Source organism: Pelobates fuscus, chromosome 2, assembly GCF_036172605.1.
Source record: "Pelobates fuscus isolate aPelFus1 chromosome 2, aPelFus1.pri, whole genome shotgun sequence".
Lineage (NCBI taxonomy): Eukaryota > Metazoa > Chordata > Amphibia > Anura > Pelobatidae > Pelobates > Pelobates fuscus.
Window position 1 is genome coordinate 216,088,620 of NC_086318.1, and position 18,112 is coordinate 216,106,731.

Below are 18,112 nucleotides of genomic sequence, written 5' to 3' on the forward strand. Positions count from 1 at the left end.
TCCTTTGATGAGGGTGAATCTGGCGAGGACTTGCCCCTTATGGGTGTGACCCCCTCGGGGTCCTCTGCCAAGGCCAGTGGCCAATTATTGGACACCTCTGGGGATACCAAGGCGATTCTTGACCCACTGGGTAACCCCCTGTTCGACCCAGACGACCTGCGGCACCCCCGGTCCGCTGAGTGGGTTCCCCCAGATCATATTGCCCAATATGTGGCTAAGCGTATTCGCACCCCGCTCTCTAAAGAAGGCCGCAATAAACTGCGCGCCGAATGCCCAAGGCCTTCCCTCCCGGGCACTGCTGGTAGAACCCCGGATCTTGACCCCCAGATTGCCCAGTTCCTCAATAAGTCGGGCTGGAAGCCCAAGAAGGGTCTTGACCACTCCCTGAAGGGATGCCAGGACAAGATCCTGGATACTCTGGGACCCCTATCGAAGCTATACGAGCTTCTCGCCGCCAGAACTGGGGACTCAGTTTTAGACGTGGATGTGGCCATTGGATGGGTCCAACGGGCTATATGCCTACTGGCAAATGCTAATACAGCTATGTCCTCCGAGAGGCGTAAGGTCGATCCTCTTAAAGATCGACCCTAAGTTGGCCGCTATGACAGTGGCAGAACCTGACCCGACTGAGGAGGGCTTACTGTTCGGCTCCTCCTTCATAAAGGACATGGGCTCTTATGTAAAGACCTTAACGGCAATTGATAAGGCGCAGGCGAACATGAAACGTATGTTCGCGACCAAGGTTTTTGGAGGGGCCGGGCGAAGCAGGAACCGTCCACCCGGCCGCGGTTTCAGAGGCTCGTTCCGTGCGACCAGAGGTTCCTTTTTCCCCACACGAGGATTTCAAGACCCGAGAGCCCCCACCTTCTTCCCAGCCAGGGGCAGAACTTGGGGTTCCAGATACCCCCGCAGTGGCGCTCCAAACAGACGTCCTTACGGTGAGTACCCTTTCTTCCCCTCTCGCTCAGGTTCGGGTAGCGGGGAGGCTGGCCTTGTTTTACCACAGGTGGGCAGCTCTAACCTCAGATGCTTGGGTACTGCAATGTGTAAGGGGATATCGCCTAGAGTTCGTTTCTATGCCTGTCCAGTTTTTTCCCCCTAGAGAACTTTCTCTTCCACCAGATCAGGACGAAATGATTTCCGTGGAAGTCGTGGAAATGTTGTCCAAGGGCGCAATAGAGGAATTGCCGTTCGCAACAAGAGGCTTTACGGGAATTTGTTCCTGGTACCGAAGAAAGGGGGCGGAGTTCGCCCTGTGATAAATCTTCGCCCCCTCAATGCTTTCCTTCATTACCAACACTTCCAGATGGAGGGTATACACTGCCTCAGAGACCTTTTACACCAGTCGGATTGGCTGGCCAAACTGGACCTGAAGGACGCTTACTTCACGGTCCCCATTGCTTCCGACTGCAGGGACTATCTCCATTTCACATGGCACGGACGGCGCTGGCGCTTCACCTGCCTGCCTTTCGGTCTCTCTTCGGCTCCATGGTGCTTCATGGGGGGGCTGCAGCCCCCTGATGGGGCTGCAGCTCCAGGCCGCCCCATACCTATTAAATAGGTAAACATTTTTTTTACTATGCTTCACATGTTCTTGCTTAAGTATGAACACTTAAGAGGGACGTAGGGGAACAAAACTTGTGTAGACTGGCTGACAATAAAATTAGTTAAGGTAAAGCTGACTTTGCGGACTATGCAAATATTCTTGCTGCTTCAGTCTCTCTAACACTGTGGCATGTTCCCTTTCTTCTACACTCACTACATACAATTTTTTTTCTGTCCCAGAAATGGCTTCTGCCATTTGTCACTTTGGGCAGTTCTGGTTATGTGATTCACATCAGTGGCCCACCTTTCTACCCTGCCCACCGAAATCCTGCTTCAGCGGACACTGCTGTTAGGGGATATGGATGTACTTGAAAGATGAATGTAAGCTCGTTTGAGCAGGGTCCTCTTCAACCTATTGTTCCTGTAAGTTTATTTGTAATTGTCCTATTTATAGTTAAATCCCCCTCTCATAATATTGTAAAGCGCTATGGAATCTGTTGGCGCTATATAAATGGCAATAATAAATAAATAAATAAATGAAAGCGAGAGATTAGCATATGGTATGTGTTTTCTTAAGCTATATTATGTGTTTCCTTCCAGCACCACCTCCACCAGATACATGACGCTTGGGAGGTATAACTGTTTTTGTGTTTTCTGTCGATAAGATTCTATAATTAGGCTCATTCTTATTGTCAGCACCAGGCCCAATGGGCTCTTAATCTGCTTTCCTATCTGCATACATAGGTCCCTGTGCTCATTTGTGGCCCTGTACAAGCAGAATAAATCATACTGTATGTGTTTCATGCCATTGATACTGAGCTTCTAGGGAGCAGGAATAAAGGTGCATCATGCACCTTTAGGAAAGCTTATGGCCTCCCAGAGTAACCTCTACCTCACATACCTGTCTCTTGCTCTCTCCTAAAGGGTAGCACTCTACTCTCTCCTCCGGCTCTGCTTCACTCCCACCTTATTTGATTGCTACCTCCTGTCCTGTTGGGTTTTATGCCCCACCTCCTATAGACTGTAAGCTCGTTTGAGCAGGGCCCTCTTAAACCTATTGTTCCTGTAAGTTTTTGTAATTGTCTCACTTATTGTTAAATCTCCCCCTTTTATAATATTGTAAAGCACTACGGAAAATGCTGGTGCTACATAAATACCAGTAATAATAATAATAATAATAATAATAATAATAATAATGCAGCTAGGAAAGCACACACCATCATGTTCTCCCAGCTACAGTATACCACAATAAGGAGGGGGGAGAGAGCAGGCACAATGGACAGTGCATGCTGCTGGGAAATCACCAATTCTGCTCTGCCAGATATAACTCTGAGATGACCTATCAAGGGTCTGTAGAATTAAGGAACTCCGTTCTCCCTTACAATCACGATCCTCGGGAGACACCTGGAGATGGAGGCAGGGGCCTGCTTGGTCTGTGATGGAACAAGGACCTTTTATAGTGAAAAAGAGTGGATGAAGCTAGAGATGTGGTGAGCTAGTCCAAAAGTCATGTTCGGCAGCGAGAAAACTCAGTCAGTATAGCAAGCCAAAGTCAAAATTAGGAGACCAATCACTGGAGGGTAGGACGCGAGCAAGTGAATAACACAAGAATGCCAGGAGTCTAGAGCAAGGCACTGACAACAACCAAGCACTGTTATGAGGGCATGTTGGGTTTTTAATAGGCTATGTGTTTCATGTGGCAGTATTTGTTTGTGTGTGTATGTATGGATGCATGGCTATGTGTTATTTATTGACATCTACACTGGAAGATATTTCAACTTTAATTGTGTGTGTATTTATGTATGCATGTATGAAAAAAATTGTGTGTGTATATGTGTTAGTGTGTGTTGGTAGGATGTGCTTAAGTGGGTAGTTGTGCATGTATGTGAACTAAGAAATTCTCTTATCTACACCACTGTTCATACTTCCTAAGTGTTATTATTTAGGAGGGACAGTCGCTATTAAGGGCCCAAATTCCTCTGTGCCTCTTTTCACTTCCAATGTCCCTGTCATCTAGGAGCTCCGTTTTCTTGGAGTTTCTGAGTGTACTGCAGAGCTGCACAGCACTAAAACTCACATCAATGTGTCTTTAAACTACAAAAAATATGTTTCTAAATCACTCTGTGTAAGCAAGATACATTGTTCTTGTTCTAAATTACATTTCTGTTGCATATAATATTATTAGCAAGTCACCAAAAAGTTTTCAGAAAGGCCTCGCCCCTGACTACACACCCAGTCACACCAATAAAATGAAAGTGCCCAAATTATGTCCATATGAAATGTTGGCATTCCCCAGCAGGCTAAAAGGAGGGAATCTAATGCTGTGACAGAGGCCCGGTCTGGTGCGCTATTAAAGGACGACTGGGTCCCTGATCTAAGAGCCCTCCTGAGTCCTACAATGACCCATGGGCTTCCAACACTGCCCTAATGGCCGCACCACCATCACCAAATTGCTCACACATCTATATCTGCCAACATACACACACACTGTGACACATTTATATACTTTGCTACACATATGCACACACTCTGTTACACAAGTATATATACATACTGTTACACATGTAGACACACACTCTCTTACACTTATATACACACACAGTTACACATGTATATACACAGACACTGTGTCTGGCTGCTCCTGGTGCAGTATGCTGGGCAATCTAACGGAGCAGATGTTAGTCTCTGCTATCTCATGCTCTGAGTCCCCCACCAGTTTCTCTATTCAGGCCCCAGACAGTGCAGCCCATTTCCTTTCCCTCCCTCTAGGTCCCTGGTGCCAGATGCTGGTACTACCTTGCTCCCCTGCGCTGCTGTCTGAAGTTTAATCACTTCCTCCCAGCACAGGGAGCTCTTGGAGAAACAGCCACAGGCCAAATTTGGCCGCTCCTCGGGCCGTATGTTTTACAGCCCTGGTCTAGATAGAACCTCCTAGAGTTAATGAAAAGACTAAAAAACAGAGAGACTCAGTCAGCCACACTGAATCATCAAGATCATTAAATGATCCAAAGGAAAGGTCCATCCATTGTTCTGTAGCTACACGACTGTTTAATGCACTGTCTTACATAGGCATAGCTGTAGTTTAAAAACATATTTACATATATTCAAAGTTCACATTACTTATTGGTTACCAAGGAATGCTAATGCAATCATTGTGCTTCATTTGGTCTAGAAGAACCTTTAGATTTTAAAACGATTACTGAGATGAAGATATCAGTAACAGTGTTTCTAAACAAACAGGTCAATCTTCTAAATATATTTAAAGTGCTTTGTATACACTTTACAAGTGTACTGTTGAGTAAGAGACTTTTTTTTTAGAATTATTGGCCCCAATGCAAAGAAAATCACATGCTGAAATGAGTAGCAAATGTTTAAAGACGGCAGGGAATTCCTTTTCTCTGCAGCAATATTCATTAGCATAGGCAAAAAAAAATGACCAAACCTAATTTTGATTGAGGCCCTCTTCATGGAATCAATACCCAGTAGGGAGTATAGTTTCAACAACGCCCTAAGGGAGTAGTTGTCCTGCACTGCAAGACATCATCAAAGCAAACATATACTCTTTACATAGTAAGTATAAAAAAGGAAGTTCTGAAACTACAGAGAGAAAGAACAACATGTAAGCACATTGAATTTAGAAGAAACTGATATTCATTAATTTGGACCAAAAGAAAGATTCCAGGGCATGCTCCGACCTACACTATTTTATTTTATTGTTTTAACTAAAATTAACTGAGCTTCATCCAGGATTCATCTGGCCGTTTCAGATGTCTTAAAGAATTTTCAATTTTTTTCAGTAGTGACCAAAAGAAAATTTTGACTGTATTTATTTATGCTTTACATTTGCCTTGTGAACATATAGAATTCTTTTGGTGCGCTGTTTTTTTTGTTACTACCACTGGAAGGCTATTATGGCTATCGACTACAATTTTTTTAAAAAAAAATTGTATTTTTGCACATTAACTTTCAGACGTTAGCCTCCAGTTTACGTTCTCTGGGCTTAAAGTAGTAAAGACATTTTTACACGGAAATATGTTGTACATGTTAAATTATATTTAGAATATTGTATTTAAGTTATTTTGTGTAGTGTTTGGTACCAAAGATGCTAATAATTCTGAATATTATATTTACATTATATTTACATTAAAGTGTCTTATACTACTAGAGTACATTACACTGAAATACATTAATTCAATGTATATATATATGTGGGCCAATTCTCACTTTGCAAAATAAAGCTAATGCTATGAATAGATGACACATGTGCAAAGTTCCATCTTCACGCTCTATTCAAAAGAAAAAAGAAGCAGGTCCACAAATTGTCAAGATGCCAATTAAGTATTTATCCGATTGGTAGGAATAATGCAAGACTTATTAAGAACAAACTGAGAGATTTGCCCATAGCATTCAGGAAGAAATGCGATTTACAATCCAGACATAAACATAAACATTTTATATTTCTTTTAAATCCCTTTAAAACCAATATTGAATACAACTTTTATAACCACGTTCCTAGCGGTCCGTATGATAAGCAGTGAAGTTTGATGATGTGACCCTCGGCTTTCTTCTGTTTTTAGTCTGTTGCACACACTGTATACCTTTACCTTTTAAAGAAGCAGAACAAAGTTGGATGGTATCACAAGGAATACAGGAAATGAAGCAAGTTTTGCGTCTAATTCTGGTTTTTACCATCGCCTAGACTGGTTCATCTCTCTAGAAAAAAAAACAAGAGACACGAAAGTGGTTATGATAAGAAGGAAAAAACACAATTTTTGGGGGAAAGAACTAAAGCATCGCAGCATTTGGAACTAATGTTACTGATGGTTGGGACAGTAAATATGGAGAAAGTTCATCTGAAGGTTTCCAGATGGGCAGACACCCAAAGGTCATCTGTGGTTGGTGTGATCACAAGATGAATATGTTTTTGCAGGAATTGGTATATAGGAATGTCTGTATCAATGAGATCTGTTTTTGTATCCTTTGTGGAATAGTATATGTACATCATATGTGAGACATATATGTGTGCAAATACTGTCTAAGGGTCCTCTACAATATATAAATAGCAGAAACGCTGCCCGACTTGGGCTGCCATTAATGTTATGCCACCTATACTCTGGTTTAGGGCCTGGACAAGCACTGGGGCCTTCTTGGGGCTCTGTATTAAATTGTTGGTGTCCACACAAATATCTATACCTCTCCCCCTCCTTCCCCCCCCCCATACAAATAAATATTTGTGGATATAGGAATTAAAATGTCCTAATCGTAACCTGTCAAAATTACCAGTTACATTAAAACTAATATTTACCAAACCTTGCATGTTCACTGATTCCCACTTATTCATATCTTATATTGTTGAAGTAAGTTTCTTTAAAAAAAAATAAAAGCCCTCAAGAGTGAAGAAAGCTTTTGAAAGAAGGAACATTCCATGGGATGAGGGATTAGTATGACACAAGAAGGGGAGCTGGTATGGTGACATGATGTGGGGGGAGATGAGGATCCGTCTAACTTTGGTAAGGAAGGAGACTTAAGATGAGTAATTGGCATTTGCAATGCCCAAAACAACTTTAACGCTTTAAAAAGAGCATTAAAATGAATCTATATATTGTGCTACCTGATTTCATAGCAGATGTATAGATGCATGCGCTGTGGCTGCTATGGAAACTACCTAGCCAGCACTGCTAGCGTTGGTTAACCAGTATAGGAATGAAGTGACGTGATGTCACTCCAACTGGACGCCGGCATGAGGACGTTAAACCTGCTTGAAGACGACCCCAAGCAGGGCAAATCAATGAACAGCAGAGAAGGAGTGGGGGAGGACAGGAGGTAGGTTTTACAGAAATATAACACTCACTTCTGTAATGAGATCACCAAGGAGGCCAATGTAAGTGGTTATGTGATAAAATTAGAGATTATAGACCAGAATGAAAGACACCTGGTTTGTAAAGTAGAGATCTGTTTTAACCCCTTAAGGACCAAACTTCTGGAATAAAAGGGAATCATGACATGTCACACATGTCATGTGTCCTTATGGGGTTAAGATGCATTTTTGGGATCTTGAAAAGTAATATATAGTTTTCTATTTTACCTATTTAAAATCGATTCAAAAGAGGATGTTTTCCCCATTGTTTCCTTTTAAGTCTATAGGTTTTATGCTATATTTTAATTCTTTTTTTCTCAATATTTGTTTTTTAGTAAATAGTGCGCCTTAAAAAGACTTAAAGGGACAGTAAAAAGAATAGGAGTGATCCCCACCTTTATGCATTATATAGATACAATAAATAAATATCCTCACCTTCAAAGTTCCGACTTTTGCTGTGTGCTCTATTCAGACAATGTAGTAGCTCAAGCCAATTGGTAAACGTACATATTTATATCTTATCTCAAATGCCACTGGTCAGGTTCAAAGGATCTCCTTGCAACCATAACACAGTGAGCATAAATTCATACTTGAAGTGTCACTTTAACTAGACTTTTCCTTTAAAAGATAACTGAAATGTGGGAGTTCATTAAATGGACCACACTAGGCATAAAGTTAACCTAATAAATAACATGCCCCTTATAATCCCACAGTTTACTCTCAGGGGTATTAATTAACATTAGGTTAGGTCAATCCTCACATATAAAAACACAGGTCTTTTTGGACGTATTTAATTACACGGGTTTATCTATACAGATATCATAGTATTCTCCCTATTCTCAAGTGTCCTTCCCAAATAACTCTGGACAAACTGCTCCATATTCTCAGCAAAGGCCTTTGTTTTAGGTTAACACCTTAGGGGGTGCCATGGTGGGAGAAGAAGACAGGGATTAGCACATTGAAGGTGAGGTTAATCCCTATAATTTTTTACCTTTCTATGAACACTGTGCTTACTCTGTGAACGAACAAAAGCCTTCCATTATTGATGGGCATGACAGTTCTTTTCTCAAATGAAGCATCATTACTGGGACAGGAATTTGGATATGACGGATAGGAAGACTTAAGTATGCTATTGAATTGATTGCTTTAGAGATGATTATTTTTCCAAAACTGAAATATTATTTTGACAGACAGTCACCAGTGGGGCAATTGTAAAGCAATCCTGGAGTACTATCTGCTTTCTTTGTCATCAAAATACTTAATTTAGTCCACCGCTAACTTGCATGGCAAAATTAAGCCTAAAATACCCAAACTGTGATTATAGCTAAATTGGAGAAATGTTCCTGATCAGCTACTTTGGCTACAATTTTGCCATTCAGATCATAATTCTGAGTTTACTGAATAACCTTGTAAATATTGCAAACTAACGGGGGTTTACATTGTTTTTTGTTTGTTTTTTAACCTTTTTGAATTTTGTGTTAATCTAATTAAATTCATCTATTATTAATGATAGGTATAAATTTGGGGAAAAAAATATGATATTTTTAACTGAGAAAAAAAGACACAAAATTAAATGCAGTCAAAGTTCCTGCTAAGTACTTTGTTTTGCATTAAATCATTTCTTATTTGTTTTATTATCCTGAAATGTGTTAGGAAGCTTATGTCTGCTTTCAGCAAAGAAGACTACACATTCACACATCAAATAAAAGTGAGAAAATATTCATTTCATGTGTGAATTGCACTGGGACCCTAACAGAAGCTGGGGATACTCAGAGGGAGAGTCGCCTCTAATGAAGAGATTAAAATCCAGATGTGGTTTCTTCCCCATCAAAAGAATTAAGGAAATCTGCCATAGCTGTTGACCTAATCATAACAACTATAGTTCAAGAAAATCGAGATAAAATGTGTGCACAGCCCCCCAAAACTGATTTTAAGGGGTGTGAAGCTTGCAGAAGATCTGCAGAATGCCTTGTATCACACAGCCTGCTGGAGAATTCACAGTCACATTTTTGGTTATTTGTTCTGAAATCACAGTTACTTTTTTTCTGAATTTCTCCCATCCTTCTCAATCTCTCTCTATGGGATAATTCAACCCAGAGCTAAACGTATATGCGAAAGAAGGCTTTCATTTAGCATTTTTTTTTTTTAACTCCCCACTTCTCATCCCAAAGCACTGCCCACGTCCCATTGTAGTTTACTTTACACACTCAGTCTTTGGTTTTCTTTAAAAAAGAGGAGGGGGTGAGACTAGTATGGGAGAGAGAGATAGGGAGAGAGAGGGCACAGCCAGGAGAGCCTGTGATGACAGCAGAGGCAGGCAGTCTTTAAGTGAACAGCCTATGGAGTAGCAGTCAAGCAGTCCTAAGGGCTTGATTTACTGTGTAACAGAGAGCAGAGAACTTTTTTTCCAGATCTGTGAAAAAAAAAAAACTATAGAATCTGTGTGGCTCATTGGTAACTCTATTCTTCTACTGCAGCGTTTAGAACCTGCAACTTTTTTTTTCTTCTTTCTGGATCTCTCCCTAGAAAAGTCCAGCTCTGTAAATTTTGGAATGTTAGGTCGTCTTGACCAAGAAACTTGCTGCAGTTGCTCAAGTGAGGAGTCAGTGACCACTGCCAGTCTTTGCCTGTGAGGTCTGCTGGTATATTAACACAGATGGCTATCAGGGAGCCTGCTTGTCAGATGGATGTCTCTCCTGTGTAACTCAGAGTTAGGAGAAGTGGATGGGTTGCTGCTGTTATTGTTGCAAGTGACAGATAGCTGGAACAGCAGTACCCCATGTGAGCAGGAGCCGGGCTTCTTTTTGGTGTGTTTGGGCAAAAGTTCCTCTCTTTGGATCTAAGCAGCACAAACTTAGTTTGCCACTTCTATGCAAAATGCTACCAGCATCCTTCCACAGGACCCTGCTTGCTAACTCCACCACAAGCTTTGCAAGATACCCAGGGCATCTGAAAATTGAGAAATAACCCTCTCCTGACCATTAACCCCCTCTGCTCCATTGTGCTTCCTGACAAATTTCTTTGGATTTATTTTTAATCTTTCTGGATTTTGGGGCACATTTTGGATCGACCCTGAGAGCATCATTTGGAGACAACACTCCAGACTTTAAAAAAAAAAAAAAAAAAAATAGAGGAGAAAGCATTATAAGGTTACTATGCAATTTCGACTGATTTCTTGGTGTTTTATCATTTTGAACTTCTTGGAATACATTGGCAGCCAGCAGATCCCCAGAGGGAGGCGACATCGTAGAAGTAAGTGCTGTAGCTGGTGCTAGGATTCACCTGCTGTGGGGAGTGTGTGGGTCTTACAGATACTGGGTGGCAGAGGTCACTTTAAATAGCAAATAAAACTGTATGTGCTCTGTACGGCTGCACCAGCATGACCCTATGGGATCCGTCCCAGGGCTATAAAGGGGTGTATAATAGAATTATAATAAGTTTAACTACTAATATAGCTCGTGACCATTCGTTCTATGTTGGTAATTCTAAGTGTCCAGAACCTCAAAACAGCCCCATCAGAATAAAATAGAATTATAATATTAATTGTAGTATTAGGCAAACTAATATCATTATATTGCTATTTATCATAAATGTATTGTTTAAAATAATAGTGATGATAATATTATCATCATTCACATTGCAGTATTTAATTTTGCTTTATTGCGATGCTTCTTTATTTTTTTTAAACAAATTTTGTATTAATAAAATGTAAGTTAGGTCCACGCATCCTACACACAATAAATGGTTACGCATTAAATATTTTCTTACACCACTAATCACTTTCATAGCGCATTAATAGGACTACACACCCAGTCTATATGGTTATTATTTCAATATGCATAAGGCACTAACATAGACCGCAGCGCTGTACACTGAGCTGTGTGTATTACTCCTGAGGTAAGTTATTGATTTATTCATTCATCTAATTTGTACAACATGCGTTCACAATGACGTGATTTGGGATACTGGGTCTGAAATGATATATTTATTTTTGTCGACATTAAAGTGGACACTTGTAGAATGAGAGATTTGATTGTAAGCTATCCTATAGACTGGGACAGTAAGTCTTCTTGGAAACTATTTGCTTCCAGCTGTTCCAGACTGTAATTCCTCACCTGACCTTCAGTCATCTGAAAGTCATCTAAGGATGCTGGGAGTTATAGTTTAATAGCAACTGCTGGGCATGTTTTATATTTATTTTATATATTTTTAACATTTTTTTACAACAATGCTTATTGGGTAGAAATACATCTATCAATTTATCTATCTATCTATTTATCTATCTACTAACGTATCTATACATCTATGTATGTATGTATCTATCTATCAATTTATCCAAATGTATATCTATTACTTATTTATCTATCTATCTATCTATCTATCTACTATTTATGTATCTATAAATCTATGTATCTATGTCTACCTATCTATATGTAAATCTATCCGTCTATCTATCTATCTATCTATCTATCTATCGATCTATCTGTAAATCTATCAGTCTGTATGTCTGTCTGTCTATCTCTCTCTCTATCAGAAAGGCATGGACTCTGAAAAGGGGTTCTATCTGGGACTCTAAGAATTTGGGCAGGTCTCAGGGAGGTATTTTATTGAAACCCTTGCACTCTTATCAGATACAGATGGAGTTTTTCTTGGTTTTGTTTTGACTGGGCTAGTTAATACGGGAAACATATACAGTTTCACCTTATGACCGATGGATCTATGCAATTTAAAGTCAGATTAAGCCCAGACCACACCAGTGGCAGACAGCGCCAGGAGAAAGTTCAGTCTTCTATATACACACACCTCCATCAAGAGGCTAGGAATTGCTGCAGCAGCAAGGGCCAATAGCTAACGGTTGCTGCAATCCCACTAAGTCATACTGTAGGTGCTTTATAACTATAGAAAAGCAGCACTAATTATCTCAGTGACCAGCAAACAGTCTTTGGAGTTCATTCATTCTTAGACCTGCCTGGGGCTCAGATTATCTGTGCTAATATCCAAGAATCCTCACTTGAAGCAAACCCTGATTTGCCATTTTAGTGTGTCTGCCTCAGATAACAGACTAGCCTTTAGTCAGTATTAATTTATCTTGTTTAAGCAATACAAGCCCAAAAAAAAAAAAAAAAAAAAAAAGAAGAGTTGAATTGTTTGGCATTGTGGGAGTTAAGTTTATTTGCACAGCTCATCTTGGTGATCTCTGATAATTAGTTTGTAATTGGAATGTCTTTCTCCTCTTGCAAATCCTATTACAAACCAAATCATTGCATGAATGCTTCTGAAGTTCCCTGACTGTAACCAGCATCCCATACATACAATATGTTTGTACTTATCCCACCACATATTTAGTTTCTAGATATCTGATTTAGATCTTGAGTACTTATTGACACACCCCTTGCCTGCTGGCAGAGATCTGGAGATTATTATTTGCAAAAGAGTTTAGTTTCAAATCAAATCCATTTATAATGCACAATCAAAACTTGCTTAATCTTACCTAATACTCATAACATATTCAGTAATTGCCCTTGGAGCTTACACTCTAATTGCTGAATGCATATTGATTTACCTACTTTCCCTAAAGTCATAAATTGCACACATAAGAATCAAATCAGTGTTTTTCGGACTGTGGAGATTGAGAATATTTTTTAAAACAGTCATACATTTAATTCTTATATTTTCTCATAAACACATACTGAAATGAAGGCTTTCAGGGTTATTCTCCAAACTGTTAGTTAAATGACAAAACTGAGGCTAAAATAGTCAAGCTATAACTGTAGCTGAGTTGGAGAACTTTTCCAAATTGACTATTTTAGCCTTAATTTTGCCATTCTGATTTAATTCACTAAAACCCAGAGTTTAGTGAATACGCCTGTACAGAAAGCGTTCTAGATTTTAACAATTGCAGCGCAATACTATGTATTTTTTTCTTTATGTAAGTATCCAAAAAGTAATTGAACCTCAGTTCAATGTAGGCTTACAATTTATGTAAGCATTGAGATTTCTAACTGAGAAAAAAAAACATATATCTATATTTGATACATATTGTTCTTCTTTTTAGTCCCTAAGATTACTCTACATGAAAACACATTCTCCTTTGAAGTGGCAGCTGCTTCCAATAGTAGATAGACATTAGCGTGATTATCTACTAAAGTGTGATTTGTCAGGAATTCTAAATTAATTCCAAGTGCATTTCAAATGTTTGGGCCACAGCAGCTAAAGTGAAAAAAAACTCCAAATCAGTTATGTTTTTCATTTTGGCCTATAATGTCAAATTTACTTTGAATTCACTTGAAATTCCTGACAGTTCACGTTGTAGCGAATGTTTGAATCTATAGGAAGTTTCAAGTGTTATCTTGACATGATTTCCAAACTATCACCAGTTCATCAAGAGCTCTGTCTGTTCCTTTAAAACTGCTTACAGATGCAGCTTGAATGGCGAATAGTGTCTGCGTGAGTATAGCTGTGCCCTCCAGCAGGCAAAACCAACTTGTTTCTTTTAACTGTACTCACTGATCAGATCAGCAGACCTCTCCTTAATAAGCATTTGTAGTCGCAATGTGCTGTGTTTGATAGAGCTGTATGTGCCAAGCAGATAAGCTAAACAAGCGTCTGCGAGAAAGAAGTGATAATCTTTTCTGTACGAACATATGTTAATAAAATCATTGATATAATAAATCAAAATTATAAATGCAAGAAAATCTGCGAGTTTTGTCCCAAGGGCTGGGTACAACTTTCTTGCTTAGTCCCAAAAGTCTAGACATATATTTATATATATATATATATAGCCTGCAAAAAAAACTTTTGCTGGAAAGTATCATTTTCCCCTCTTTGCTGACTCATTTTGTATACACATCTATGCACATGCAGATAGTCATATGAATTGTGCACGCACAGGTGCACATGAGATGCATGACTGTTCAAAAGCACCTTTATTCTCGAAAATGTATTAAGAGCTGTGCTTTTTTTTTTAACATATATGGACGTAGGTGAGAATAACAGACTTTTCAAAGATGAGAGAGAATATAAAAAATCTTTTGCAAGACACCTCACGGGAAAGCAGAATGAGTTGAATTATAAAAACCTGAATCAAAATAGTTTTCATACTTTTTTTTTTAACTGCATCTATACAAAGCTAGAATTGTACCAACTGCCATTTAGGAGATTAAAATATAAAGATTACTTTTTGCAACAAAATGTTAAGCAAAAAAAAAGTTTTTTCTGTCATTGTGTCTTCCGATACTTCGATTTAAATCATTATAACACATTTTACAGACGACTGTAATAGAGCAAAGGTTGGATAATACAATATATTACAAATTTATTTGTAACAAGGAGTTAGTATTTTTTTTGTTATGCACAATTAAATCACCTTTGACATTTTTTAAGCCTGTTCTCCCATCCATCAGCAAGTTATTCCCTAAATAACAAATTGCAGTGGACTGAAAACCAGAAAGCAAAAATTAGGCAAAAATAGTCAATTTAGACAAATGAACCATGCCAGCAATAGTCACAGTTTGGCTATTTACTAGGCTATTAACTTTTGAGAGAATAGATCCCTTTTAGGCGAAAATTCCACTTTGCTGGTAGGGAAGAAAGCAGGGGAGATCAAGTTTAAAAAATAAAATAAAACAATGGGGTTTATTTACTAAACAATGAGCTGACGTGAGCTGGGAGCCAACCTGCAAACTTCATGTATAATATCCCAATTAGACAACAAGCAGTAGAGAAGAGCTGACGATTGATTAAAGAATACAGTTACAAAATAAACTATTACGACCATTACAAAAACACAATGAATTCATATATTCAATAAAAAGTATAACAATGACACGCAAGATGCATTCTAATTATTGCTGTTCACATGCCATACACAGGAGTAGAGTTTATGCTTTCCATCTCGAATTCTCTACAACTCTACTACACCTGCAGTAGATTTCTAGAAAGCTCCATGTAGGAAGTATACACTTAATTACTAGACCCCAATTTCACTATCACTATACCCCACTTTCAAACTTACATTTTTTTTTTATTGTGGAGAATATAAAACCAGACACACAGCATATTCTTTTATATCAGCAAATGGTGTGTTTTACATTTAAAGAGCATGTTTTGATAGAAATTAACGTTTTGGAAATTGTTCTCAATACTCAATAGTCAAAAAAGTTAAAGGAAGGCAGTGAAATGGAAATTAATATTAAAGTACCTCAGACTTCACAAAGGATTGCACTGAGCACTAATGAAACTATATTTTCAATGAAACTTAGGCCTCAAACAGTGGTATGTTTGTGATCCCATGATGCTCGACCAACCCTGAGAATCATGGGAAAATTAGTTCACCAACCTTTGCCATTCCAACATTGGGCTTCATAAGTTTATAGCACTTACGAGTTAAGCACAGTGCACAGTCTAAGGAAGTTAGTATGTTCAGTGAGAATTGAGTGTATATGTGTAGGGGGACAAGGACCATATAGTGATCGTGGGCCAGACCTAAAAGTCAGCTACTTTATTGTACATTGCAGAGGCAAATGTATAAAACAATATGCCTGTATAATGTTTTTTTGTTTTTTTTTAAACTACTATTAGTTATCATCACTAAAACCAATAAACTAACACAGTTGCTCAATAAAACATGAATTGCTGGTATTTATTTTTTAGGCCAAATATACAGAATTGAACAAATAGCTGACTTGGATAATTGTTTTCAATTTAGATATTTTGGCCGGAAATTTGAAATTCATAAAATTTGTAAGATTTAGTAAATAAGTTTGTGCCGGTTGTGTTAAAGGACAAATTTAAATGAACAACGTCAATAGGTGCATGTTGGACGTTCAGTGTGATTTGATGAAAAGCTATGATCTTTTCTTAATAGCTGCCTCTCTACACATCTATGTGTTAAGTTGCTACAGGTTCTATAAAAAAAAGTTGCCTGTCAAGAGTCTACAAGCCGTTGAGTTCTAAGTGGTCATCATAGTTATTACTTCACAAACCAGATTTACATTATTGTTTATTCATATCTGTTATATATGTATATATATCATGGACAGAGCGTTCTGTTCCACGAAGAGAAAACTCCTTATATAAAGGTCATAAAAGATACTGCAATTCTATGCAACTTTTTTTCTCAAGAATCTTGCCTGCTTAAACTGCAAGTTTAAGGCTACAGCCAAATCTGTGGTTTGTACTACCCTCTAGTGGTAAATCCTAGATGTAGTCTCAACAGTGAAGCTACTTGGAGCATACCTTGGGATATGTTTAGGAATTTAGTATATATAATAATATGGTGGGGATTTAGTAATCCATAAATTGATCATGGATCTGCATTTTACTTTAGGTGTATTCATATTATGGTTAATGTGCAATACATATTTATCTTCAACTCAGCCCTGGACTTATTAGAGCCTTGACAAATATCATATGGCTTCTATTACTTATGAAATCCCCATAAATACACTATTGGGAAATCTACATGACAGTCTGAAGACAACCTATTATGTTTGGCAGAACTATTTCTACCAGGCTTTTAATCAGTAAAGAGCAAATCATCTGAAATCTGAAATTCTAATGTAACTTTCTTTTTACTTTTTAACATAAAATAGCAATGGGGACAAATTAATTTACTTAAAATACTTGCACTACAAAGTTTGTACCAAAATATAACACTCAATAATATAATACTATAAAACTTAAAAAAATAAATAAATAAGATTTCACAGAAAGTACAGTAAACGACTGGAATCCAATGAAAATGATAGTAGAATATAGATAAGCAGTAAAACATGCCAACAGTATGCCAAGGATGATCCATTTAACAAATAAGAATTAACCTTTTTAAATGTGTAGGGGAATTAGCCCCTTAAGAACACAACTTCTGGAATAAAAGGGAATCATGACGGAATATTTAAGTCATGTGTCCTTAAGGGGTTAATGGGTGGACTATACTCTTTCTGGGGGTTTTCACCACTTATGAGGGAACCGCAAACTTTGGCCCACAAATGGCTGAGCTGGTAAACATCTCAAGTTCAGATATTTTTTTGCATTTTTGGGATATTTTATCCTAGAATTTGCAATTCCAGCTTTCCATTCTCATTCTCCATTCCATTTGCTAATCTCAGTTTAGCATTATGTTCTAACTGAGCATAATTGCAGTGTTTGAGTGCTCCTTCAAATGTGCTATAGATCATAGGTAGCGCCTGTTAATAAAGATTTTTACAAATGGCCAACTATTTTTCAAAGTTTACTGCATTGTTTGGTACATATTATATTATAACATTTAGATACGTTATACATATAAAAAAAAAAAATTACATCTGGCCAGACATCTTTATAATTATCTGAAACAGAGAACAAGTTAAACAGTTGTCTAGAAAATGGAGATAATTAGGAAATAAATGTATTGTTTGCCCTATCATTGCATTCTCTGTCCATCTGGTTCCTCCTTTTTATCTATGTGGCATTACTTTTGTGTCTTATAATCATAACCCCTTTCCCTGTGTGCCATTTCTTTGTACACATTTTAATTTTGTTGCCCCATTTTTCTCATATGTGCAATTTTGTCACACCACCTGTTCATCACGGGACATACGTGTGGCCTATCATCACAGTCAAGTGCATTTTGTGGCCCTCAAGTGCATTTTGCTTCTCCCCATTGTCCATAATGTGATAACCCCATTGTCCATAATGTGATAACCCTTCTGATATGTACATTTCCTTTCT

At 38.2% G+C, this 18,112-nt stretch overlaps 1 protein-coding gene across 1 annotated transcript in view; it reads left to right on the top strand.

Moving 5' to 3' along the window:
• The first annotated feature begins 9,741 nt into the window (after positions 1 to 9,741).
• Positions 9,742 to 18,112, top strand: part of RSPO3 (R-spondin 3) — an 84,211-nt gene continuing 75,840 nt past the window's right edge. Inside the window, exon 1 of the mRNA XM_063441170.1 lies at positions 9,742 to 10,654. Within this exon, the coding sequence (XP_063297240.1) occupies positions 10,558 to 10,654 (97 nt within the window). The 5' untranslated portion in view covers positions 9,742 to 10,557. The remainder of the gene's footprint in view (positions 10,655 to 18,112) is intronic.